Genomic DNA, 25628 nt, shown 5'->3' with positions numbered 1-25628 from the left:
CAGGCTAGGTTATGCTCCTCTAGCCCAGACTTATGTCGTGTGTTCTGCTCTCTTCCAGGCTTACCTGATGAGGCCCTCCATAATCTTCTTTGATGAAATAGACGGGCTGGCCCCAGTGCGCTCCAGCAGACAGGACCAGATACATAGGTACTATATGAACTTGGAGTTTCTGTTAGACATCTCCATTTGATGATGGTCTCTGACAATCAATAATGAATGTGAGTGATCAGTTTTTAGTAATGGTTTGACCATACTCTCTCCCTATCCCTCTCTCCTTCCCTTCTTTAGCTCAATAGTGTCCACTCTGCTGGCGTTGATGGATGGTCTGGACAGCCGAGGGGAAATCGTGGTGATCGGTGCTACCAATAGGCTGGACTCCATAGACCCTGCTCTACGGAGGCCTGGACGCTTTGACAGGGAGTTCCTCTTCAACCTGCCTGACAAGAAGGTGAGGAAGTTGCAATCATGTATAGGATTATGGCACGATGAATACACTATGAAATACATTGTTGGTACTTGTTTTATACTGTAATCTAAATAATTTAAGTCTGGCTGTCATAGTATACTGAACAAAAATATAAACGCAACTCAACAATTTCAACGATTTTACTGAGTTACAGTTCATGGAAGAAAATCAGTAAATTTAAATACATTTGGTAAGCCATCATTTATGGATTTCACATGACTGGGCAGTGGCGCAGCCATGTGTGGGCCAGGGGCGCAGCCATAGGCCCACCCACTGGGGAGCCAGGTCCAGTCAATCAGAATGAGTTTTTCTCTACAAAAGGGCTTTATTACAGACAGAAATACTCCTCAGACAGTCCTGCAGGTGAAGAAGCCAGATGTGGAGGTCCTGGGCTGTCGTGGTTAGAGGTCGACCGATTAATCGGAAAGGCCGATTTAATTAGGGCCGATTTCAAGTTTTCGTGGTAATCGGTATTATTATTTTTTTTACACCTTTATTTAACTAGGCAAGTCAGTTAAGAACACATTCTTATTTTCAATGACGGCCTAGGAACGGTGGGTTAACTGCCTTGTTCAGGGGCAAAGCGACAGATTTTTACCTTGTCAGCTCGGGGGATTCAATCTTGCAACCGTACAGTTAACTAGTCCAACGCTCTAACCACCTGATTACATTGCACTCCACGAGGAGCTTGCCTGTTACGCGAATGCAGTAAGCCAAGGTAAGTTGCTAGCTAGCATTAAACTTATCTTATAAAAAACAATCAATCAATCATAATCACTAGTTAACTACACATGGTTGATGATATTACTAGTTTATCTAGCGTGTCCTGCGTTGCATATAATTGATGCGGTGTGTATCGTTGCTCCAATGTGTACCTAACCATAAACATCAATGCCTTTCTTAAAATCAATACACAGAAGTATATATTTTTAAACATGCATATTTAGCTCTCGTGTGGCTCAGTTGGTAGAGCATGGCGCTTGCAACGCCAGGGTTGTGGGTTCATTCCCCACGGGGGGACCAGGATGAATATGTATGAACTTTCCAATTTGTAAGTCGCTCTGGATAAGAGCGTCTGCTAAATGACTTAAATGTAAATGTAGTTAAAAGAAATCCAGGTTAGCAGGCAATATTAACCAGGTGAAATTGTGTCACTTCTCTTGCACGCAGAGTCAGTGTATATGCAACAGTTTGGGCCGCCTAATTTGCCAGAATATAACGTAATTATGACATAACATTGAAGGTTGTGCAATGTAACAGGAATATTTAGACTTATGGATGCCACCCGTTAGATAAAATACGGAACGGTTCCGTATTTCACTGAAAGAATAAACGTCTTGTTTTCAAGATGATAGTTTCCGGATTCGACCATATTAATGACCTAAGGCTCGTATTTCTATGTGTTGTTATGTTATAACTAAGTCTATGATTTGATAGAGCAGTCTGACTGAGCGGTGGTAGGCAGCAGCAGGCCTGTAAGCATTCATTCAAACAGCACTTTCGTGTGTTTTGCCAGCAGCTCTTCGTTGTGCTTCAAGCATTGCGCTGTTTATGACTTCAAGCCTATCAACTCCCAAGATTAGGCTGGTGTAACCGATGTGAAATGGCTAGCTAGTTAGCGGGGTTTGCGCTAATAGCGTTTCAAACGTCACTCGCTCTGAGACTTGGAGTGGTTGTTCTCCTTGCTCTGCATGGGTAAAGCTACACTGTTACACTGGCAATACTAAAGAGCCTATAAGAACATCCAATAGTCAAAGGTATATGAAATGCAAATGGTATAGAGAGAAATAGTCCTATAATTCCTATAACAACTACAACCTAAAACTTCTTACCTGGGAATATTGAAGACTCATGTTAAAAGGAACCACCAGCTTTCATATGTTCTCATGTTTTGAGCAAGGAACTTAAACGTTAGCTTTCTTACATGGCACATATTGCACTTTTACTTTCTTCTCCAACACTTTGTTTTTGCATTATTTAAACCAAATTGAACATGTTTCATTATTTATTTGAGGCTAAATTGATTTTATTGATGTATTATATTAAGTTAAAATAAGTGTTCATTCAGTATTGTTGTAATTGTCATCATTACAAATAAATTTAAAAAAAGTGGCCGATTAATCGGTATCGTCTTTTTTGGTCCTCCAATAATCAGTATCGGTATCGGCGTTGAAAAATCATAATCGGTAGACCTCTAGTTGTGGTTACACGTGGTCTGTGGTTGTGAAGTCAGTTGGATATACTGCCACATTCTCTAAAATGACGGCGGCGGCTTATGGTAGAGAAGTTAACATGTAATTCTCTGCCAACAGCTCTGGTGGACATTCCTGCAGTCAGCATGCTAATTGCACGCTCTCTCAAAACTTGAGACATCTGTGGCATTGTGTTGTGTGTTAAAACTGCACATTTTAGAGTGGCCTTTTATTTCCCCCAGCACAAGGTGCACCTGTGTAATGATCATGCTGTTTAATCAGCTTCTTGATATGGCACACCTGTCAGGTGGATGGATTATCTTGGCAAATAAGAAATGCTCACTAACAAGGATGTAAACAAATTTGTGAACATAATTGGACAGAAATAAGCTTTTTGTGTATGAAAAATTTCTGGGATTTTTTTTATCTTGGCTCATGAAACATGGGACCAACACTTTACATGTTGTTTATATTTTTGTTCAGTATATGTTTTTGGAGTTTTATCCTTTCAGTGTGTGTTCCAGCCGCTCCTGTGTGTCTGGGTGAGCGTGTACAACACACATTAGTCCCAGCCTAGTGGTTTGTCTGCATGTGTCAGTCAAAGCCCAGTTGTGTGTGTGTGTGTGTGTGTGTGTGTGTTTGTCAGTCCCAGCCCAGCTACTTGTGTAGTCCAACCCCAGTGGTGTGTGTTTGTGAGTGACTGACTGTGTGCGAGTCCCAGCCTAGCGGTGCATAGCAATCCCCTCTACCCGTTGAGCTGTCTAATTGGTTGACTCCTGTCGTTTGCCCTCACAGTGAGATTCTGAATAATCAAAGCCCAGTCTGTTTGCTTCTGTCAGCAGAGAGACACACAAATACAGAGACACTCAGCCGGCAGACCTCAGCAGAGAGAGACCTTGCTGATCAGAAACCCACTGTGGTGTGAGCAGGGTCGATAGTGACAGTTTTTTTTTTTATAGACATATTTTTCTTTTTCTCTCCATCCCTATATTTCTCTCGCTCTTTGTCTGTCGGTGTTGTCTGTCTCTCTCTTTCTTTGTATTATTCTCTAGGCCCGAAGACAAATCCTTGAGATCCACACGCGGGACTGGAATCCTAGACTGGCTGAACAGTTTGTAAATGAGCTGGCTGAGAAATGTGTCGGTAGGAGACAAACTCACATTTTATTAACGTTTACAACTACAACATTTTATGTTTAGTCTACTTCTTTTTCGGTTTATTCATTTAACCCCTCCACTCCCCTGTTCCAGGTTACTGTGGCGCAGACATCAAAGCACTTTGCACAGAGGCGACCCTGGTGGCACTGCGGCGTTGCTACCCCCAGATCTACGGCAGCAGTGTTAAGCTGCAGCTGGACGTCAGGTAACCATGCAGAGGAGAAGGAAACTGAAAGAATAACAAAAACATAGTAATAGACTGGAATCAATTGTCTGTATGGGGTGAATCCTAACTTCCATTTAAGTTACAATTCATGCAGTCTCTCCCATTGACATCAAAGCATGACTAAGTGAAAATTTGATTTAAGTGGGGGTTAGAGTTCGCCTTTAAATGTGTTTAATATGTGGACACTAGGGCCTCCCGGGTGGCGCAGTGGTCTAGGGCACTGCATCGCAGTGCTAGCTGCGCCACCAGAGTCCCTGGGTTCGCGCCTAGGCTCTGTCGCAGCCGGCCGCGACCGGGAGGTCCGTGGGGCGACGCACAATTGGCATAGCGTCGTCCGGGTTAGGGAGGGTTTGGCCGGTAGGGATATCCTTGTCTCATCGCGCTCCAGCGACTCCTGTGGCGGGCCGGGCGCAGTGCGCGCTAACCAAGGGGGCCGGGTACACGGTGTTTCCTCCGACACATTGGTGCGGCTGGCTTCCGGGTTGGAGGCGCGCTGTGTTAAGAAGCAGTGCGGCTTGGTTGGGTGGTGCTTCGGAGGACGCATGGCTTTCGACCTTCGTCTCTCCCGAGCCCGTATGGGAGTTGTAGCGATGAGACAAGATAGTAATTACTAGCGATTGGATACCATGAAAATTGGGGAGAAAATGGGATACAAATTTAAAAAAAAATGTGGACACTAAATTTCCCTTTTGGATCAAGTATTGATCAATCTTATCTGTCCAACAGTACCATCGTGCTGGGGCCTGGGGACTTCAGCCATGCTCTGCGGACCATCGTCCCAGCTTCCCAGAGAGCCCAGGCTCCTCCAGGCCGAGCCCTGGCCCCCAACATACGCCCCCTACTAGCAAACACACTGGCCACGGTGCTGGAGGTCCTGCTCCGAGTCTTCCCCCACGCAGAAACACAGCACAGGGAGAGTAGAGGAGGTAATATGTTTATCTTTCTTCTTTTGCCTCTCTCTCTCTCTTTCCTGGTAGCTAGGGTCACAATTAGCTATTTTTTTCCCTAGGATTTATTCAAATAACAACGGGTAGGCAAAGCAGGTTTTCGAAAAGTTTCGTTCGAAGTATTGGTAGAAACATTCATCAGGCACTGTTTGAATGAACACTTTCTGAAGCCTTTTACAAAAACCTTCCCAGTTAAATGTTGACTGCGAAGTAGGCCTACCTGGCAGAATATCACGATTTGTATCATCGCGGGGCATTTGTTTAGCAAACTCTGCCATCACATACAGTACAGTAAAAAAACACCGCTAGCCAAACACAACGGCCTCTTGCTAGGCGTGTCGTTGAATTAAAGGGCAACTGCACCCTCCATCTTTTTATTTATTCTTCCCAGACCTCAAAAGTGGGCTCCTGTTTTGGTTGAAGCATTGTTGTGGACTTAGAACATCCCATGTGTGTAGTTTTTCTATAAGAAAAGTGTGATATTTGAGTGAAAACCTGATGAAATAAGGAAACCTGGAGAAACTAAACGGGGAACACGTAATTTACCAGAAGATCGAACAGATTTTATAGGGCCCTACAACTGTCGACTTACTGTTTGTAATCGCTAACAATAACAACCTTTTTGAGATTGCGGCAAGGTTGTATTTTGTAATTTTTTCCCTCCAAACAATTACTGGAAATATGATATTGTCAAGTTAAAATGTAGTTACTTACTTATGTTGGTCATTATCGGCTATAGCAGGGTTCCCCAATAGGCATCCCGTGCGCAATTTTTATTTTCAGAGCAAAATTAATAAGTATACTGGCCCAAAACCCATTGTATCCATCTCTGTGTGTCTCTCTGTGTTTCTCTCTGTGTGTCTCTCTCTCTTTGTCTGTCCTCTCTCATTGTTCCTATTTATTTTTGAAATCGTTTTCATTGTTGGACGTATGACTGCAAAATCACCAGGAAATCAGCTCTGTGTGATTTTAATTTTGGAAATCTGTTCCCAAGGATTCCCATGTATACAGTGGGGAGAACAAGTATTTGATACACTGCCGATTTTGCAGGTTTTCCTACTTACAAAGCATGTAGAGGTCTGTAATTTTTATCATAGGTACACTTCAACTGTGAGAGACGGAATCTAAAACAAAAATCCAGAAAATCACATTGTATGATTTTTAAGTAATTAATTTGCATTTTATTGCATGACATAAGTATTTGATCACCTACCAACCAGTAAGAATTCCGGCTCTCACAGACCTGTTAGTTTTTCTTTAAGAAACCCTCCTGTTCTTCACTCATTACCTGTATTAACTGCACCTGTTTGAACTCGTTACCTGTATAAAAGACACCTGTCCACACACTCAATCAAACAGACTCCAACCTCTCCACAATGGCCAAGACCAGAGAGCTGTGTAAGGACATCAGGGATACAATTGTAGACCTGCACAAGGCTGGGATGGGCTACAGGACAATAGGCAAGCAGCTTGGTGAGAAGGCAACAACTGTTGGCGCAATTATTAGAAAATGGAAGAAGTTCAAGATGACGGTCAATCACCCTCGGTCTGGGACTCCATGCAAGATCTCACCTCCTGGGGCATCAATGATCATGAGGAAGGTGAGGGATCAGCCCAGAACTACACGGCAGGACCTGGTCAATGACCTGAAGAGAGCTGGGACCACAGTCTCAAAGAAAACCATTAGTAACACACCATGCCGTCATGGATTAAAATCCTGCAGCGCACGCAAGGTCCCCCTGCTCAAGCCAGCGCATGTCCAGGCCCGTCTGAAGTTTGCCAATGACCATCTGGATGATCCAGAGGAGGAATGGGAGAAGGTCATGTGGTCTGATGAGACAAAAATAGAGCTTTTTGGTCTAAACTCCACTCGCCGTGTTTGGAGGAAGAAGAAGGATGAGTACAACCCCAAGAACACCATCCCAACCGTGAAGCATGGAGGTGGAAACATCATTCTTTGGGGATGCTTTTCTGCAAAGGGGACAGGACGACTGCACCGTATTGAGGGGAGGATGGATGGGGCCATGTATCGCGAGATCTTGGCCAACAACCTCCTTCCCTCAGTAAGAGTATTGAAGATGGGTCGTGGCTGGTTCTTCCAGCATGACAACGACCCGAAACACACAGCCAGGGCAACTAAGGAGTGGCTCCGTAAGAAGCATCTCAAGGTCCTGGAGTGGCCTAGCCAGTCTCCAGACCTGAACCCAATAGAAAATCTTTGGAGGGAGCTGAAAGTCCGTATTGCCCAGCGACAGCCCCGAAACCTGAAGGATCTGGAGAAGGTCTGTATGGAGGAGTGGGCCAAAATCCCTGCTGCAGTGTGTGCAAACCTGGTCAAGAACTACAGGAAACGTATGATCTCTGTAATTGCACCTAAAGGTTTCTGTACCAAATATTAAGTTCTGCTTTTCTGATGTATCAAATACTTATGTCATGCAATAAAATGCAAATTATTTACTTAAATCATACAATGTGATTTTCTGGATTTTTGTTTTAGATTCTGTCTCTCACAGTTGAAGTGTACCTATGATAAAAATTACAGACCTCTACATGCTTTGTAAGTAGGAAAACTTGCAAAATCAGCAGTGTATCAAATACTTGTTCTCCCCACTGTAAATAGAGGCATATGTGATCACATCTGAATGTAGGCTAATCAAGGGTTGAAATTATTTGGTTTTCGTCAAATACTATATCTGTTTGGGATCCTTGCCGTCAATTTGCAGTTTACTAATGATTTCAAACTATGTTCCCCCCGACCATTCGCTCAAGGAAAAATTGTCCCACAGATGAATGTAATTCGGGACCCCTGGGCTAAATGCATCTGGCTCAGCCCGTTAAATTACATTTCAATTATGCGTGCATCATCTGAAACAGATATATTTTCCCGGGCCAGTAATCTTTTCATTCGGGCCAGTATCTTTCAGTTGGCACTGGCCTGGTGTGCCACTGGCAAATTTTCCTGAATGTCAAGCACTGCAAGGGCATGCTAATTTAAGATGTTTAGTCATTATTAGCCTGGTTCTGTATGGAATGCAGGTATATTATGGGACACAGGTCAGGTCATTATTGGTGTGTAGTGGCAAAACATTGCTGCCGTTAACTGAAAAAGTTGGTAGCACCAGTGGAACCCTGTTAAGACATTTAGGGAGGAAGGTGTGCTATCTCCCTAATAAACCATGATGTCTCCTCTAATAACACTAGAACTTTCTCTAGCCTTTATTCTTGCTGGAAAGGCCTGTTAATTAGGCCATGCCTAGGCCTATAAGCATTTTGATCTATTACCTCCATATTTTTGTATGTCTCATCATTTTATTTCACACACACACACTTTGTCTGACTGACATTATTTCCTCCTGTCCTTCCTTCCTCCCTGCTAGACGTTGACAATCACCTGCTAGAGGAGGTCACTGAAGAGGAGACGGATGGAGCAGCTCCCTCCATCTACAACCTCCAGCCGGGATCCCCAAAGACACACACACATCCCTCTACGGCACACACACCCTTCCTACACTTCACCATGTGAGTCTGCCTCTACCTACGCAGCCTCTACCCCGTGTTTTAATGCCACCTTATGGCAACAGGTAGAATGACAGTCAAACCACAATTCAGTCCTGTCATCAATATATATATATCTTTTTTTGGTCCGCTCAGATTTTTAACTTGTCAGCTCGGGGATTCGATCCAGCAACTTTTCGGTTACTTTCCCAACGCTCTAACCACTAGGCTACCTGCCGCCCCCAATACAGGCCAGGGAAGATTAATGTTCTCTATTTTATTCAAGTCGATCTAAGAGGCACTTTATCTTATATAGACGGCTAATATGGTCAAAGATGATTAGTGTTTCACGGTATACTGGAACTTGTGTACTTTTTCAATATTAGAACATGAAAAACGGTTCAGTACTAGAATCTTTGTTACTTTCGGTACTTCTGTCATGTGTCTCACGTTGTATACTGATTGAGAGGATCAAGTCTATCAACGTCGCTGGTGTCCTCTTTATAGCACGAACTCACCGTGCATGCCTATTGCCTGCTCCACTTACTCATTGCTAGAGCCAGCTATAGACCAGGGATGGGTGTGCCGCGTCCCCCCTTTTGAAGGCCCTCGGATTAAAAATACATAAATTAGGAACTGTCGGTCTCAATTTACTGTTGCGTGTTAGAATAGTACAATACACAAGGTTCAATATTGAAATTTGGTTGTTGAGCAGTTTTTGTCAGTCACTGATGGTCACTCAATTAGCCCATGTCAGCTAACATTTTTTAGATTGGTAAATTAGTCTTGCGAAAATTAGTCTTGCGTCCAGCTATCTAAACTTGTAGTAATCATGGTCGTATTACCCGCCGGGGGCCCCCATTAATTTTGTTAGTCAGTCCAACTCAGATATCATATTAAAAACTGAAAACATTTCTCCCCTCCCTATTGAAAAATGTGTAGAATTGCAGGAAATTAACTGTAAAACAGTACATTTTTCTCCACCAATGGCTAAATATATGTAAACTTGTTTTAAACCTGCAAAGGTTTGCTTTACGTCCCATGCAAACATTTGTAGAATTGCACAAAATTAACTCTTAACTGGGTATGCAGACCTACGAGCAACTGAGGCCCCTCATGATCAGTTCAGATTTCTTGTGGCCCCCACCCCCATCAAAGTTACCCATCCCTGCTCTAGACTGTCCTGGCTACATCATGTTAGCTCCCCATTCATGCTGCACTGAAGTTGACACACTTGAATAATGCAACACGGCATGTTGAAACTATTACTGCTCATACTATAGGCTAGAACACCTAACAATGGACGAAGACACCAGTAGCTTCCAGCTTTGTAGGCTTACTTTCCTTGCTAGCTTACAGCTGAAGCTAACAACAATTCACTACCCTTGTACTTTGTGATAATATGCAATATGTTGTTGATCAGTACAATTAAATAAGTCCCAAATTGAAGGGAAACATATTGTCACCTGTAGCCCCATGAAATCAGCCAAAACAAGCTCAATAACACAATGCATTCACCTGTATTGTGTAGGCTACATCTTGATTAACCCAGTTTATCAGAGATTTACCATTCAAATAAATTATTACCGTTATGTGGTTAGATTTGTTTTGAACAAAGTCAAAATGATTGTATAATTGATTCATTAATGCGTATACATTACTGTCTCTGAAAAAATTTAGACCTCAAACATTTCAAATGTAATGATGTTGAACTCAAAAGATGCCTAACGATTAAACAGAGCAGTAGCAGAGTTTCTATCCCGTGATGCCAGGCTTGTGGGTTTGTTTCCCACGAGGGACCAGTACAAAAAAATGATGAAACATGCAATTGTGACTTTGTCTAATACAAAAAATTTTTTTTTTTTTTGCTGTGATATTGGTATCAAATTTAAAAAAAATATTTATGGAGATTATAGTCCTTTAACAGTTTTATCAAACCTTAATGTAAGAACACATTTAAAAGATAGAAGCTGATTCTCCTTCTCTTTTCCTCCTTCCAGATCAGCCCTTCACCAGCCCACGTCGTACCGGCCCCGCCTGCTGCTGGCGGGCCCCCCCGGTTCGGGACAGAGTTCTCACCTGGCCCCTGCTGTGTTACACCACCTGGACAAGCTGTCTGTCCACCTCCTAGACTTGCCCACACTCTACTCTGTCAGCGCCAAGACACCCGAGGAGTCCTGCGCTCAGGTAACACGCATGCATGTGTACACACACACCCCTATCACACATATATCATTGCATCTGTTTTAGGCCAGAATATACTCATCGCAAATGTATGATGTCTGGCTGTGTGTGTTCCAGGTGTTCCGTGAGGCGTGTCGGAGTGTGCCCAGTGTGGTGTTCATGCCCCACATCTGTGATTGGTGGGATTCGGTCAGCGACACGGTGAAGAACACCTTCTTCTCTCTACTCCAGGACATCCCCTCTTTCACTCCCCTCCTCATCCTCGCCACCACAGAGACGTGCTACACACAGCTACCACAGGAGGTAGGCTAAACACACACAAGTCCTTCATCATATTTCCTCTCACTCCACCTCTCCCTTTGTCTCTTCTCCTTCTGTCTCTCTCCCTAAATCTGTCAATCCCTTCTCCGACTATGCAGAGTGCCATCTCTGAGTTAGTCCGCTCATCGGGGATTAGAATAGGAATAAAGAAAGAACCAAATTAGATATTTATGAGCACCAGCGCTGTTTAAAGCTTATTTGTCTTTTTTGTGTTAATGTGACTCAAACATTACAACAAAATAGTTGACACGTTATAAATCGCTCTCTAAGGTCTGCAGTGACTGACATGACAAGGAGAACTTCTGATGCACTACCCAATTTCGAAATTGCACCTTGTGCATTCTACTATTACAACTTTCAAGAGTAAGTTGAATGTCCGCTCCCCCCCTCTGTATCTGTGTGCGGCTCCCTCCCCCTCTGCATCTTTGTGCGCCCCCCCCGTATCTGTGTGCGGCTCCCTCCCCCTCTGTGTCTGTGTGCGGCTCGCTCCCCCTCTGTATCTGTGTGCGGCTCGCTCCCCCTCTGTATCTGTGTGCGGCTCCCTCCCCCTCTGTATCTGTGTGCGGCTCCCTCCCCCTCTGTGTCTGTGTGCGGCTCCCTCCCCCTCTGTCTGTGTGCGGCTCCCTCCCCCTCTGTATCTGTGTGCGGCTCGCTCCCCCTCCGTATCTGTGTGCGGCTCCCTCCCCCTCTGTGTCTGTGTGCGGCTCGCTCCCCCTCTGTATCTGTGTGCGGCTCGCTCCCCCTCTGTATCTGTGTGCGGCTCCCTCCCCCTCTGTATCTGTGTGCGGCTCCCTCCCCCTCTGTATCTGTGTGCGGCTCCCTCCCCCTCTGTATCTGTGTGCGGCTCCCTCCCCCTCTGTGTCTGTGTGCGGCTCCCTCCTCCTCTGTCTGTGTGCGGCTCGCTCCCCCTCTGTGTCTGTGTGCGGCTCGCTCCCCCTCTGTATCTGTGTGCGGCTCCCTCCCCCTCTGTATCTGTGTGCGGCTCCCTCCCCCTCTGTATCTGTGTGCGGCTCCCTCCCCCTCTGTATCTGTGTGCGGCTCCCTCCCCCTCTGTATCTGTGTGCGGCTCCCTCCCCCTCTGTGTCTGTGTGCGGCTCGCTCCCCCTCTGTATCTGTGTGCGGCTCGCTCCCCCTCTGTATCTGTGTGCGGCTCGCTCCCCCTCTGTATCTGTGTGCGGCTCCCTCCCCCTCTGTATCTGTGTGCGGCTCGCTTCCCACCTCTGTATCTGTGTGACCCCCCCCCCCCTGTATCTGTGTGACGATCACTACTCCCCCACTCTGTATCTGTGTGACCCCCCCCCCCCCTTGTATCTGTGTGACGCTTGCCCCCCCCCACCCTCGCTCGCCCGCTCTCTCAAATCAAAAGGCTTTATTGGTGTGGAAAAGATATGTTTACATTGCCAAAGCTAGTGAAATAGACAAACAAAATGAATGAATAAATAAGTTAAAAGAATGTAGACATTGCAAATGTTATATTATTGGCTGTGTACATAGTTAAAGTATGTAAGAGAAAATAAATAAACAGATATAGGTTGTATTTACAATGGTGTTTGTGGTCCACTGGCAACAGGTCACATATTTCTACTGTGGTACTTCACCTAATAGAAATGGGAGTTTATCAAGTTTGGATTTGTTTTCATGTGAAATGTCTATCTCTCTGGTCATACAGTTGGCAGGAGGTTAGGAAGTGCATCTCGGTTTCCACCTCATTTTGTGGGCGGTGGGCACATAGCGTCTCTCTGTCTTGCTCAGTGTCTCTCCCCTGTCTCTCTTTCTCTCTCCTCTATCTCGCTCTGTCTGTTGGTGTCGCGCTCTCTTTCCTGTCACACTATCTCCTGTCTCTCTCTCTCTGTCTGTCTATTGGTCTACATTGGGGGTGTTCTGGCACTGGGTTTAGATGGTCTTAGTGTGTTGTGTTGTTTTGGCACACATAGGTGACAGCTGTCCTCTCAGCAACACTCCTTGACATGAGGTGTCATCCCTACACAGCCAACAGACCACCACCACTCTTACACTACCAGCATGGGAGAGAAGGAATAGAGAGGGATGGGCAGGGAAAGAACGACGGATGGCGAGAGAGTGACAGAAAGAGAGAGGGGGAAGGCAGGTGGTCCCAGCTGCCAGTGTCCCCAGCACATAATAATAATAATTTATTACATTTCTATCGTGATTTTCATCATCTTGTAAGAATATTTTGAACATAAATTCACAATGCAGAGGACGAGAGTACTAATGGTCAATAGGGAATTGTCAATGGAAATAGTTGGTTCAGTTCAACAGCTGTTTAGAATCTGTGGAATAGCAGTCCTGAACTCAGAGCTGTGTGCCATGTTTTCATTGGTCTGTACATTGAGTCTGGAGCAGGATACTTGTTATTTAGCCATTGGCCCAGTTATACTGCAAGGACTTCTGATTTGTCAACCCCAGGCTAGGGTGGGGGGGTTATAAATGGCATCCTGTTTCTTTGTTCTGTGGAGAAAAACTGAGGACAGGCAAGACAGAACATCTGCTTCCCAACATAACATCTATAATTTGTCCTTCTCAAATAAATCTATTTTCTCCCCCTGATTTGCTTTGGGGTTTGTGTTGCTAGCAATCTCATAGCGCTTCGAATGCAAAAAAGAAACAAGCAATACATCACGAGTAGCCTAGCTATAGTTAGGCCAACCAATAGAGACCAAGTCTGAGTGCATGCATCCTCCATGTCAGGGATCCATGCCCTCACAACATCTGGGCTGGAGCTAGGGTGGGTGAGCTGGAGGTAGAGTGGTGGTACTTTAAGTAATGGAGGTGGGGCGTGGTTAGTGTCTGGTAAGCGTTCTCGGAGGCTGAACACGGTGCTTTCAAGCCGAGCAAGAGGTGGGTAGATGTGGTGGTAGAAGTATGGACGTTGGGGGTTAGAGGTGCCTGTAAGGGTTTTTTTGTGCCCGATCCGAGTGACTCATAGCTGGGCTTCAGAGGCAGAGCGAGTCCCAGTGTGTGTGTTCTGGTGGTCTGCCAGCGTTGTCACACCTCTGTAGAATCATCCCTGTCGCTCTCTCTCTCTCTCTCTCTCTCTCTCGCACGCACGCACACTAATCCCCCACCCGTGGAGCTGGCAGAAGCATGCGGTGGTGGTGATGGCAGAAGTGTGTTTCAAAACGCATCAACAGCAGGCACAACCTCTTCACTTAATCCATGCTATTCTATTCTCAAGAGATTGTAAAGCCAACACAAGTATGGGGGTGAGACCATTGATTAGTTCATCTCCGATCAATAAACCAATCAATGAGCACTAGCTGCTTTTGAAGTACAGCATGTATATGTCTCTGTTGTAAAGTCCTGAGAGACACCATAGATCTCCGCTGTCATTGAAAACAATGGCAACAGACAGTGACGCGCTTTGTTTTAGTTTCTTTGTTTGAGTCCTTTAAAGTGTGAAATGAAGAGTCCATTTTGGGTTCTTAGAAAACAATGGATGCCCTCTCCAATCATGTCGACTGGAGAGGGCGTGAAGGTAATTGCTCTCTTTGTACTAATGTTTTAGCTGACGCAGAGGCCATATTCAAGATGTAATTCAATGGAGCAATTGAGCACGCCACACACAATCAGCAATACCGAAATCATCTTCTCTCTATTGTCCCTTTCCCTTTTCAACATTTGTTTATGGATCCATTCATACGAGTCTCATTAAGTGGCAGCCCTCTCACTTGTTCTATAGAGAAAATGAGGAGCTGGAGTGAAGGAGCAAGGAGAGGGAAGGCGAGAATTACGCAGGGAGAGGGCTGGGGAAGCAAAGAAAATTAGGGAGACATAAATACCTTTTTGTAATTTAGCAGACCAGAGGATTGGTTATTCTTCCAGAGCAGTGTAGATGCTCTGCTTGGCTTTACTGCTCTGCTCTACTGCTCCTCAGCCAGAGAGCCCTCTACTCCCTCCCTCTCCTCTGTTCATCCCTCTCTCACTCCACCCATCCCTCCATACCCTACAGCCTTGACCATGCTGGAGTAAAATCATTAGCTGGTGTGTGCTGTGCTCTGTCTCCCTTTCTCCCTGCCTGCCATGCTCCCTTTCTCCTTCCCTCGTTTTCTCCTTTCCTTGTCAAGGAATCTCTGGCCCAGGATGGGCCAAGAAAGACCGGAGAACAGAGGGTGAACGGAGAAAACAAACTTGTCAAAGAACGAGGATCAGTGTGTGGAACTGAGGAAGGCATGGTAGGAAGTGAACAGCAGGCTGTGGAATAGAAGCTGTGTGAGCCCGCCCTCAATGTATTCTGCACAGTGATTGGAAGTCTAGGGTTGTGTACTATACAGTCGTTTAACTATGCCTGCCAGATGAGTAACCTTTCCTGAGACCTGAAGACTTCTCTTAGCTCCCAATATTAAAACCTAGGCTTTAGCTCAGTTGGCTAACGTGGTCTCTAGTCCTGTCACTGACCGGGGTTCAATACCAGGTCGGTAACTTGAGCTGACTCGGCTGTGACCTTTGAATGACCCCCCTGAAATGTCATGACCTTTTGGCCCAACTGAGGTTGTTTGTCTTGTTGAGTCGGTATATTCAAAACCACTTTGAATGCTAGTACAAACTACACGACCAAAAGTATGTGGAAAACTGCTTGTCAAACATCTCATTCCTAAATCACGAGCATTAATATGGTGTTCCCCCCCACCTTTGCTACTAGAACAGCCTCCACTCTTCTGGGAAGGCTTTCCACTAGATGTTGGAACATTGCTGCTGGGACTTGTTTCCATTCAGCCACAAGAGCATTAGTGAGGTCAGGCACTGATGATGGACCTGGCTCGCAGTCCACGTTCCAATTCACCCTAAAGGTGTTTGATGGGGTTGAGGTCAGGGTTCTGTACAGGCCAGTCAAGTTCTTCAACACCGATCTCGACAAACCATTTCTGTATGGCCCTCGCTTTGTGCATGGGACATTGTCATGCTGAAACAGGGAAGGGCCTTTCCCAAACTGTTGCCACAAAGTTGGAAACACAGAATCGTCTAGAATGTCATTGTATACTGTTGCATTAAGATTTCCCTTCACTGCAACTAAGGGGCCTAGCCGGAGCCATAAAAAATAGCCCCATACCATTAGTCCACCTCCACCAAACTTTACAGTTGGCACTATGCATTCGGGCAGGTAGCGTTCTCCTGGCAGCCGCCAAACCAAGATTCGTCCGTCGGACTGCCAGATGGTGAAGCGTGATTCATCACTCCACAGAATGCATTTCCACTGCTCCGGAGTCCAATTGGCGGCGAGCTTTACACCACTCTAGCCGACGCTTGGTATTGTGCATGTTGATCTTAGGCTTGACTGCTCGGCCATGGAAACCCATTTCATGAAGCACCCGGCGAACAGTTTTTGTGCTGATGTTGCTTCCAGAGGCAGTTTGGAACTCGGTAGCGAGTGTTGCAACCGAGGACAGACAACTTTTTTGCTTCATCACTTACCGGTCCCATTCTGTGAGCTTGTGTGGCCTACCACTTCACGACTGAGCCGTTGTTGCTCCTAGATGTTTTCACTTCAAAATAGCAACACTTATAGTTGACCAGGGCAGAAATGTGAAAAACTGACTTATTTGGAAAACTCCCCAGGTTCGCTTGTCATTATTCCCGTACCACACACTAGACTACTGCAACACTCTTGCCCCTGCCACATTGTTGCCACAGAAGAGATAAGATGATGTGCAGTTTCGCAGAAAATTTTATTTTATGTTATTTCGTGATTTGTCAAGGACGCACAGAAATTCAAAGTGTGTGGAATTTTTAGGAGATATTATTTGTTTGCAATATGTGATCTATAGGCTAAGAGCGCTTCATAAGCTGTTTATTGATTGGGGAGATTGAATAGTGTGAGAAGACAACATATTTGGGTACAAAAGACATGGGGTACGAAATCTTTTTTAGCTCTTAAAGGGGCAGTAGCCTACCTTGGATGTACAATTTACAATTACAGCATTATTTATTCTGCACTTATTCTATTGCTATTTATTCTGTTACCAATCAAATGTACATGTTTAATAGTATCTTCTGATTACAATTATTATGTCTCATATTTTAAATAAATGCAATTTATTAGCTTCCAAAAGGTAAGTAGGTATCTAGCTGTCCGATAACACATCCTGATTGAATGGCTTGTCCTGCACTTTCTAAAAACCTGCAAATTCAACTCCAGGTATCACAGCAAAATATTTTGTTGCATATGTGATCAAATTGGTCACACTGCTATTTATAGAACATGCTCTCATATTTAATTTGGGACGACGTGGGCGAACCTTTGTTTAATAGGTTGAACGCACTGCCGTACTAACTTAATTCAACACCTGTCTGCTGCTACTTCTGAAAATTACAACAAAACTGTCGTCAATATTACATTGGCTTAGCTCTTCAAAACATCAATATTACTTCAATAAAGTCTAGGCAAATCCAAGAAGATTCTTCTGATTCCGTACACCAGGCACACATCCATTGGCTATCGCGTAAATGAGCCGGTTCTACTGTTTTTGTTCATATGGTTCTTATTGTCTCTCCCAGGTGAAGTTGATGTTCCAGACGATGTACGGGGAGGTGGTCAGTCTGTCTTCACCTGGAGAGGAGGACAGACGAAGGTTCTTCATGGACCTGCTACTGGTACAGGCTGCTAGAGCGCCATCCCACAGGAGACACAAAGGTACTATGAATTCATACAAGCATGCACACACATACACACACGTGTAATACTGTATCATATTCTAACCAAGCTTTTACAATGCTGTCCTGACATCGTTCTCAGCGGGGTGCTGAGAGAAAAGAGTCATTTTCATCTTAGATTTATCTCGCCTTTCTGTTTTCTCTCTCCTAACCTAAAGTAGCAGGCAAAAAAGAAACTCCTGAGCGGCATTTCTTTCTTTCTGGTCCTGACGATGAACAAATAAAACTGTCATGGGAGGTTCTCTTCTCTGCACTGTTGAACCAATCCAGTAAATGTAGAATGGTTAAGATGGAGTGTCGCCTTGTTAACGTCTTAAAGCGGAAGTCAGGCTTTCTCCATTTCCCCTGAAAGCCAGATGCGTTCAGTTGTTAGCAACCCCGCAGACAGTGCCCCTCTCCTGACACACACATTGCTCAAACGCAGTAACCACCGTACAACTCAATTCTCTGAGCTGTTGAATCATCGCTAGATTTTTGCTTCACTTGAAAAACATACATTCCTAGATAATTGAATGTGGGCGGACGAGTAGGAACGCCATGACTTCCATAGCTTCCTGTAGTACTCCACGGCGCTCTCCCCATCTCTCCTGCTACCATACTCTCCTTTCAAATTCTCTCTCCTCCACTCCCTCATCCCTCCATACTCTCCCCTCCATTTCCCCCTATCATTCACCTAACTATTCTCTTCCCCAACCTCCCTTTCCATCTGTTCCTTCTCAGTGTGAGAGAGTGGTCCACCGGGGCTTCCATGATGGCACTCCACTTTCAAATGGAAATACAGCAAGCAACGGCGATTGCAGCATCCTCATTGATGCAAGGCAGGGGTCCCACACATACACACACGTATTCGGACACACGTGGCTCGCATAGCCTTATTGATGTGAGGCAGGGGTCCCAGCTCTCCTCTCTTCGGGGGTTCCCCGTGAATAAAACAGCAGCCCTACTTCCATCAGGGGCTGCTTGTAGGGGTGGGGAGTTCAGGGGGAGGCTGGGGAGATTCAAGTGGGAGAGAGGGAGCCCGCTATGAACCGAGCACAGTTACCTATGATTACACTCATGGACGATGATGCTAATGTGAAGCAGGGCTAACAATGTTGGAAGGCGCCTGGGGCTAGTGGACCAGAAGAGGAGAGGCAAAGGGAGAGGAAGCACAGTGTGTAACTAGACTGTGCTGAATCCCCAACTAGGGCTGTAGCAGTCATGACATTTTGTCAGTCGGTGATTGTCATGCAAATAACTGGTGGTCTCACGGTAATTGAACATTAACATAAACACGTTTCGCATCTCCGGCTTCCACACAGCCTACAAAGCCACTGATGCAGACCTTTGGAAGATCTACATTTTAAAAAGTCAAATAAATCCATTTAATATAGCCTACACCATCACATTAAATCCATTATTTATTTTAGACCGGTCCAAAGAAACATGATAGGAAGAAAATCTAGCCTATTTCAGAAGAACAGAACAGCATATTCTGAGTCGTCCTTATGCTTGGCCCTGGCTATGAGGGGCCCTGGCTACAAGTTCATTTAGCAGACAAGATTTGCTTAGAATTCCGTGGCATTATTTTTTAGAATTATGAATACAATTTAACATAGCTGAATAAAATAAAGGATATTTTCAACAAACAATTTGTGGCTCATCGGTCTTATGTAGCAAAATTTGAAATTGAAAAAGTATAGACTCAGAGCTACAAAATTACACCACAATTGAGGAACAATGGGAAAGTTATTTTGCTTTGAAAGTTGATAAACTTGTAAACTCACTTTTGAGAAAATGACCTTTGACTGTTATGGTACTACTATTGGAGAGCCCTTTGTCTACACCCATTCAGCATCGTTCACACCCTCTTAAGCGTCAGGTAGCCTAGTGGTTAGAGCGTTGGGCCAGTAACCGCAAGGTTGCTAGATCGCATCCCTGAGCTGACAAGGTAAAAATCGGTCGTTCTGCCCCTGAGCAAGGCAGTTAACCCGTTGTTCCCCGGGCGCAGAAGACGTGGATGCCGATTTAAGGCAGCCCCCGGCACCTCTCTGTTTCAGAGGGGTTGGGTTAAATGTGGAAGACACATTTCAGTTGAAGACATTCAGTTGTACAGTTGACTAGGTATCCCTGCTTTACATGATCCCATATGTGTTATTTCATATTTTTGACATCTTCACTTATTTTGCAATGTAGAAAATAGTAAAAATAAAGAAAACCCCTTGAATGAGTAGTTGTGTCCAAACTTTTGACTGGTACTGGTTGTGTGGAATTATTTATTTAGAATGGCCCCTACAAAGAAACGTCATCCGTACCCTGCACTCGAATAGCGAATGGAGGTTAAAGTTTTCAATAGGCCAGGTAGGCTGTACTGTTGTAAAGCGGATTAATGTGCTTAATTTCTAGAATTTAGCATTAACTTTAGCAGCACGAGAAAGCTGGAATCCTCTTTTAAATAGTGGCCAGTCAAAACTGTTTTCACCCGCGATTGCGCAATGACTGAGCTTATAAGAACACGTGTTTCACAAGGCTCTCTAGAATCCAACTGTTTCAGGGGTCTCGGGCCACTTTAGTTAATTGTGATACAAACCTTATCAAAACATATAGGCCGACTATGATTTGAAAAGACGGGGGGATGCATGCCCTTTTTTTTTTTTTTTTTCCAAGATTCCGCACGCTGGGCATCCTTCACAAGTGATAATATTCTCAATGTCATTTTGTCTTTACATATACTAAATAATATGTGTGAAATTAGTTTAGAATGGGCAATTATTATGCACTTATTAGAACCGGGGCAGTGCTTTTCCCACAGTTCATTTTCATGCAAGCCAGGTAGGCTACTCCGGTTGTAAAGCGAAGCAATTTGCTTAATATTAGGAAAGTTGAGAAATAAATATAGTACACCTTGCCTATAGAAAGCTGATGGTGTCCTCTTCTTTTTAAGAGGCCACCAAAACTCTGTTTTCTCACGCAATTGCAAGATATCTTTCTGAGTCTAATGCAAACCGAGATCTACCGCTCAGATTTGTATTTTTATCGTGACTTGTAAAACGGAAACTTATGCAACGTTAACCAATTAAAAACAGTTATGTAGCAATGAGGTTTCTGCAGTAGGCTGTAGGCCCAATACACTTATCACTACATATGCCTATTGGCTATGCTTGAAATGCCCTGCCAATGTTGTTCATCTCAGACCATTTAAAAAATGTATTTCAATTTTAGGTATATGATGATCACACTGGTAATAGATCATTTGTTCTATTACGTGAGGCACAGCTAAGCATAATTCATACAAAAATAATAATTACTGGACTGAAGGCCTGTGTCTGATTGTCAGTCTGAGGGGAGGGAGGGAGCAGCGGTGAGGCTGCCTCTCATCCTACTTACCCCCCCCTCTCCATCTGCTGAGATAAGGGGACAGTCTTCCAGCTGATGGTGAAACTCAAGTCGCACTGCATTAGTTCTGCTTCATGCACCAATTCATGTTGTTACTCCTGTGACCAGAGAGAGTGAAATATTCCTCGGTATTAAGAGAGAAGCCGCTTCAACGCAAGCTTATCGAAACACTGCTATGCTCATTCATTGCTTCTGCAGTTCTTGGTGTAGCTTGAGTGGATGTAGTGAGAATGCACATTTTATGGCTTATAAGTGTTGAACAAAGTGTTGACTAACAACTTAAACATGAACTTACTCGTAAACAGCAGCTCTTTGCTGTTTTCGTTAAGTCTCTAGTCATGGAATTAAAAGTGGTTCAGGGTTTTTGTTCATTTGTTGATGATTTGTTTAGAAAGAAGTTGATGCCCCCCCCCGCCTGAGTGTGTCTCACCTCTCCCACAAGGATCAACCTAGAGTAGAAGATTCAGAGGAGAACACATTCTCTTACACACACACACACACACACTCAACCTTTCTCACATCACTTGCTTTTTGTCATGCTGAGGTCCTACCAGTAGTGCAGGCCCCAGTCCGCTTTTCCCTGAGAAGCAGTGTAGCCCAGAAGGTGAGGAGAACGCTCTCAAACACACGCACTCACCTACTCTCTATCCTCTTATCTCGTTAGCCCTGCGGTGTGAGGAGGTGCTTCCGGTAGCGGAGGTCCCTGGCCCCAGGGTTCTCTCCCCCGAGGAACAGCTTCGTCTGGCCGACCAGGAGGAGAACACTCTGAGAGAACTGCGTCTGTTCCTCAGGGACGTCACCAAGCGCCTCGCCGTAGACAAACGCTTCAACATCTTCAGCAAACCTGTTGACATTGAGGAGGTGGGTAACAACACAGAGAATGCGTGATGATGTAGATACTAGATATCACAGTATACCTCGCTAGATACAGTAATGATAAAAAAAGGAATGAGGTACCCTAGGGAGGTTGCGTCATTATTTGAGTCCTGTCCCCTCACCCTCTCGCCTCTATTTGAGTATTGCACTGCTTCTAGAGAATTGACACTGCTGGACTGATTCCTCTTAACTGATTTTGATTTAAATGGAGTGAATTGCACCAGTTTAAATGGACTTTCTCCCTCCCCTCCTTCTCAGGTGTCAGACTACCTGGAGGTGATTATTCAGCCTATGGATCTATCTATGGTCATGACCAAGATCGACACCCATAAATACCTGACGGCCAAGAACTTCTTGGTGGACATAGACCTCATCTGCAGCAATGCCCTGGAGTACAACCCTGACAAGGAACCCTCAGGTACACATGGAGGGGGTGTGTGTGTATTTAAAGACATTTCAAACATTGTGTACCAGGTTTACATTGAGTTTTTCAGTACATTTCTTGTCAGGAGATCTTGTGTAACCAAAATTCGGACAATGGATACTTAAGTAAATTTTATTTGTGTGCCATTTAATGTGCATAGTTTCTAACCCGTGAAGATCCTACAAAAACCGAATAAAATAATTCCACGCAATGAATCACACTGTATTGACCCCACAAAAAAAATATTCATAACGTGTGTGTGTGTGTGTGTGTTGGTGGGTGTGGTAAAACGTAGGGCAAAAGCAAACAAATGGCCAGGACCTACTTAATTGGGAGCACCTTTTACGGCCTGATCTGGGTACCTTTATACATAATAGAACTGCAGAATTTCACTATCTGCTCTCCCAAGGAAACCACCTATGAAACATTTAATCCTTTCCTAAAATAAACATTTAGTTAGTTTTCCCTATACTAAATCTTAATCAGCAACAAAAAGGTTTTAATTACAGACAAAACAAAACATAACTTCTGTTCACAGGGAGGCCACAGCCCTCTTTAATCTTTTGTTTTAATCCGCCAAAACATTTACTGTATATACTATTGACAATCTCCGTTGGATATTCACAACTTGCTTACAAATCAAATGTATTTATATAGCCCTTCTTACATCAGCTGATATATCAAATTAATTACTTCAAAATCATACAATGTGGTTTTCTGGATTTTTGTTTTAGATTCCGTCTCTCACAGTTGAAGTGTACCTATGATAAAAATTACAGACCTCTACATGCTTTGTAAGTAGGAAAACATGCAAAATCAGCAGTGTATCAAATACTTGGTCTCCCCAATAGATAGATAGATAGATACACACACACACATATATATATATATATATAACGGAGTTTAAATGTATTTGGCTAAGGTGTATGTAAGCTTCCGACTTCAAGTGTGTGTGTATATATATACACACACACACACTTGAAGTCGGAAGTTTACATACACCTTAGCCAAATACATTTAAACTCTGTTTTTCACAATTCCTGACATTTAATCATAGTAAAAATTCCCTGTCTTAGGTCAGTTAAGAAGTTAGGATCACCACTTTATTTTAAGAATGCGGAACGTCAGAATAATAGTAGAGAGAATTATTTATTTCAGCTTTTATTTCTTTCATCACATTCCCAGTGGGTCAGAAGTTTTTTGTAGCATTGCCTTTAAATTGTTTAACTTGGGTCAAATGTTTCGGGTAGCCTTCCACAAGCTTCCCACAATAAGTTGGGTTAATTTTGGCCCGTTCCTCCTGACAGAGCTGGTGTAACTGAGTCAGGTTTGTAGGCCTCCTTGCTCGCACATGCTTTTTCAGTTCTGCCCACAAATCTTCTATTGGATTGAGATCAGGGCTTTGTGATGGCCACTCCAATACCTTGACTTTGTTGTCCTTAAGCCCTTTTGCCACAACTTAGGAAGTATGCTTGGGGTCATTGTCCATTTGGAAGACCCATTTGCGACAAAGCTTTAACTTCCTGAATGATGTTTTGAGGTGTTGCTTCAACATGATGCTTCAATATGATGCCATCTATTTTGTGAAGTGCACCAGTCTTTTTTTGAATTCGAAGCCCATGTCAAGACTTGCTAGTGACCGCTAAAGTGACTCGTCAGTGAAGCTTAGTGCTGAGTTTTTTTTGAGAACGAACAGCTCTTTTGCAGGTTATTAAAGCTAATGATATTATTAAATGTATCGATATGGGCCTACTGATTGGAGTGTAAAAATGGAGCAGTCATCTGCTGCTTTCTGTGTAGCAAAGCCCATGTTTAACACTGGCTTCGTTCTTCAATCATACCTGTAGGTCCATTCATTGGCGACTGACTTTGTATAAAAGTGCCGGTACACAATCTGGCGGGGGGTCCTCCCCCTAAACTTTTTAGCACTTTTAAATCCATTTTCTTACAATTATGTATTGTTTCTCAACAGGAAATCAGTCCATGTTTACTTGACAGAACACAACCTTTTTCTTCTTCTTTTTGACACAATAAACTAACAAACATTGGCAATTCATATCTTGCAATAAAACTGTAAATATGACTTAAAACCTGTCTTCTCTTTAGATTAATGTTAAAGGTTATCTTATTTGAAAGACAGTCCTGATCATCTAGGCCTGGACGATTAAAAAAAAAAAACCACTGAATTAAAACATTTTTAAAAACATTTTAATTGTAAAGCAATTTCTTTCTACTCAATACCACAATTCATTTGACCAATTTGAGAGGTAAAGTCGTTACAGTATTCAATAATTTAGCTGTGTGTTTCGGATGGATTCAAGGCATTGGAATGTACCGTAGAAACACCATAATAGCGCTTGTTCTGCAACAACAAAATTTGGTGGTATGCACACCCGATGCCCCCCCCCCCCCCCCCTCAATTTGGCTGGCTACTCTGTGTACTTATGGGAAAACACTGAAACCTACACTCCCACACAGTTGAATATAGCAGGGGTTGTCACTTACGAAAAGGTGTTATCTAATCGATTAGAATAACATGCATTATTTAAACACGCAGGCTGTGTTGGTGTTTAAATGAAAGTGAAGGTTGTAGGAATGGATTTAGGCTTATGAATAATTCATAAGCAATTGGAATGAATGTAGTGGGAAAAATGGTAAGAACTCAAGTTCCCATCGTATGCTGTGGCGTTAATTGAAAGCCATATAAATGGAAGCCTAGCGACCTGACAGCATTCAATTAAACTGGACGTTGTATTTCTCAGGGAGCCTCTTTGTCTCTATCTCCCTGGGATACTGTACATCCGTGGGCCAACTAAACTAAAGGAGGTTTCTTTCTCACTGCTTGTTGCTCAGTTAAATGGTTAACCGAATAGCTACCTGACTATCTCCCTTGACACTTTTTTCCACTAGTCTCATATGCCCTGCTGTTACTGTTTATTATTCTTCACTTTATTCCTAGTTATCTACTTATCTACATCTATTAACTCGTACCCCTGCACATCGACTCTGTACCGGTACCCCATGTATATAGCCAAGTTATTGTTACTCGTGTATTTTTTTATTTATTTAAAGAAAATATTGTTTTCTATTATTTCTTTTATTTCTCTGCATTGTTGGGAAGGGCCTGTAAGTAAGCATTTCACTGTTGCTCTACACCTGTTTATAAAGCATGTGACAAATACAATTTGATTTAAATGCAGCTTTATACACATGAGCTCACACACGGATGAATAAATCATATCTGTGATTTGGCAGGCGGAAGGCCCAGGTCCTTTGTTTGATTGCAGTGGCCACAA

At 43.8% G+C, this 25628-nt stretch overlaps 1 protein-coding gene across 1 annotated transcript in view; it reads left to right on the top strand.

Annotated features, from left to right (window-relative positions):
* The window catches only part of LOC139556640 (ATPase family AAA domain-containing protein 2B-like), a 128773-nt gene that overhangs the window by 40678 nt on the left and 62467 nt on the right, over window positions 1-25628 (top strand). The window contains exons 12-22 of the mRNA XM_071370837.1: window positions 59-147; window positions 289-448; window positions 3711-3801; window positions 3909-4020; window positions 4768-4967; window positions 8366-8507; window positions 10484-10670; window positions 10785-10970; window positions 17502-17637; window positions 21697-21893; window positions 22167-22326. Coding sequence (XP_071226938.1) covers window positions 59-147; window positions 289-448; window positions 3711-3801; window positions 3909-4020; window positions 4768-4967; window positions 8366-8507; window positions 10484-10670; window positions 10785-10970; window positions 17502-17637; window positions 21697-21893; window positions 22167-22326 — 1660 coding nt within the window. The remainder of the gene's footprint in view (window positions 1-58; window positions 148-288; window positions 449-3710; window positions 3802-3908; window positions 4021-4767; window positions 4968-8365; window positions 8508-10483; window positions 10671-10784; window positions 10971-17501; window positions 17638-21696; window positions 21894-22166; window positions 22327-25628) is intronic.

This window comes from Salvelinus alpinus, chromosome 27, assembly GCF_045679555.1.
Source record: "Salvelinus alpinus chromosome 27, SLU_Salpinus.1, whole genome shotgun sequence".
NCBI lineage: Eukaryota > Metazoa > Chordata > Actinopteri > Salmoniformes > Salmonidae > Salvelinus > Salvelinus alpinus.
The sequence above is the reverse complement of the archived record's forward strand: the minus strand, read 5'-3'. Positions and strand labels throughout refer to the sequence as shown.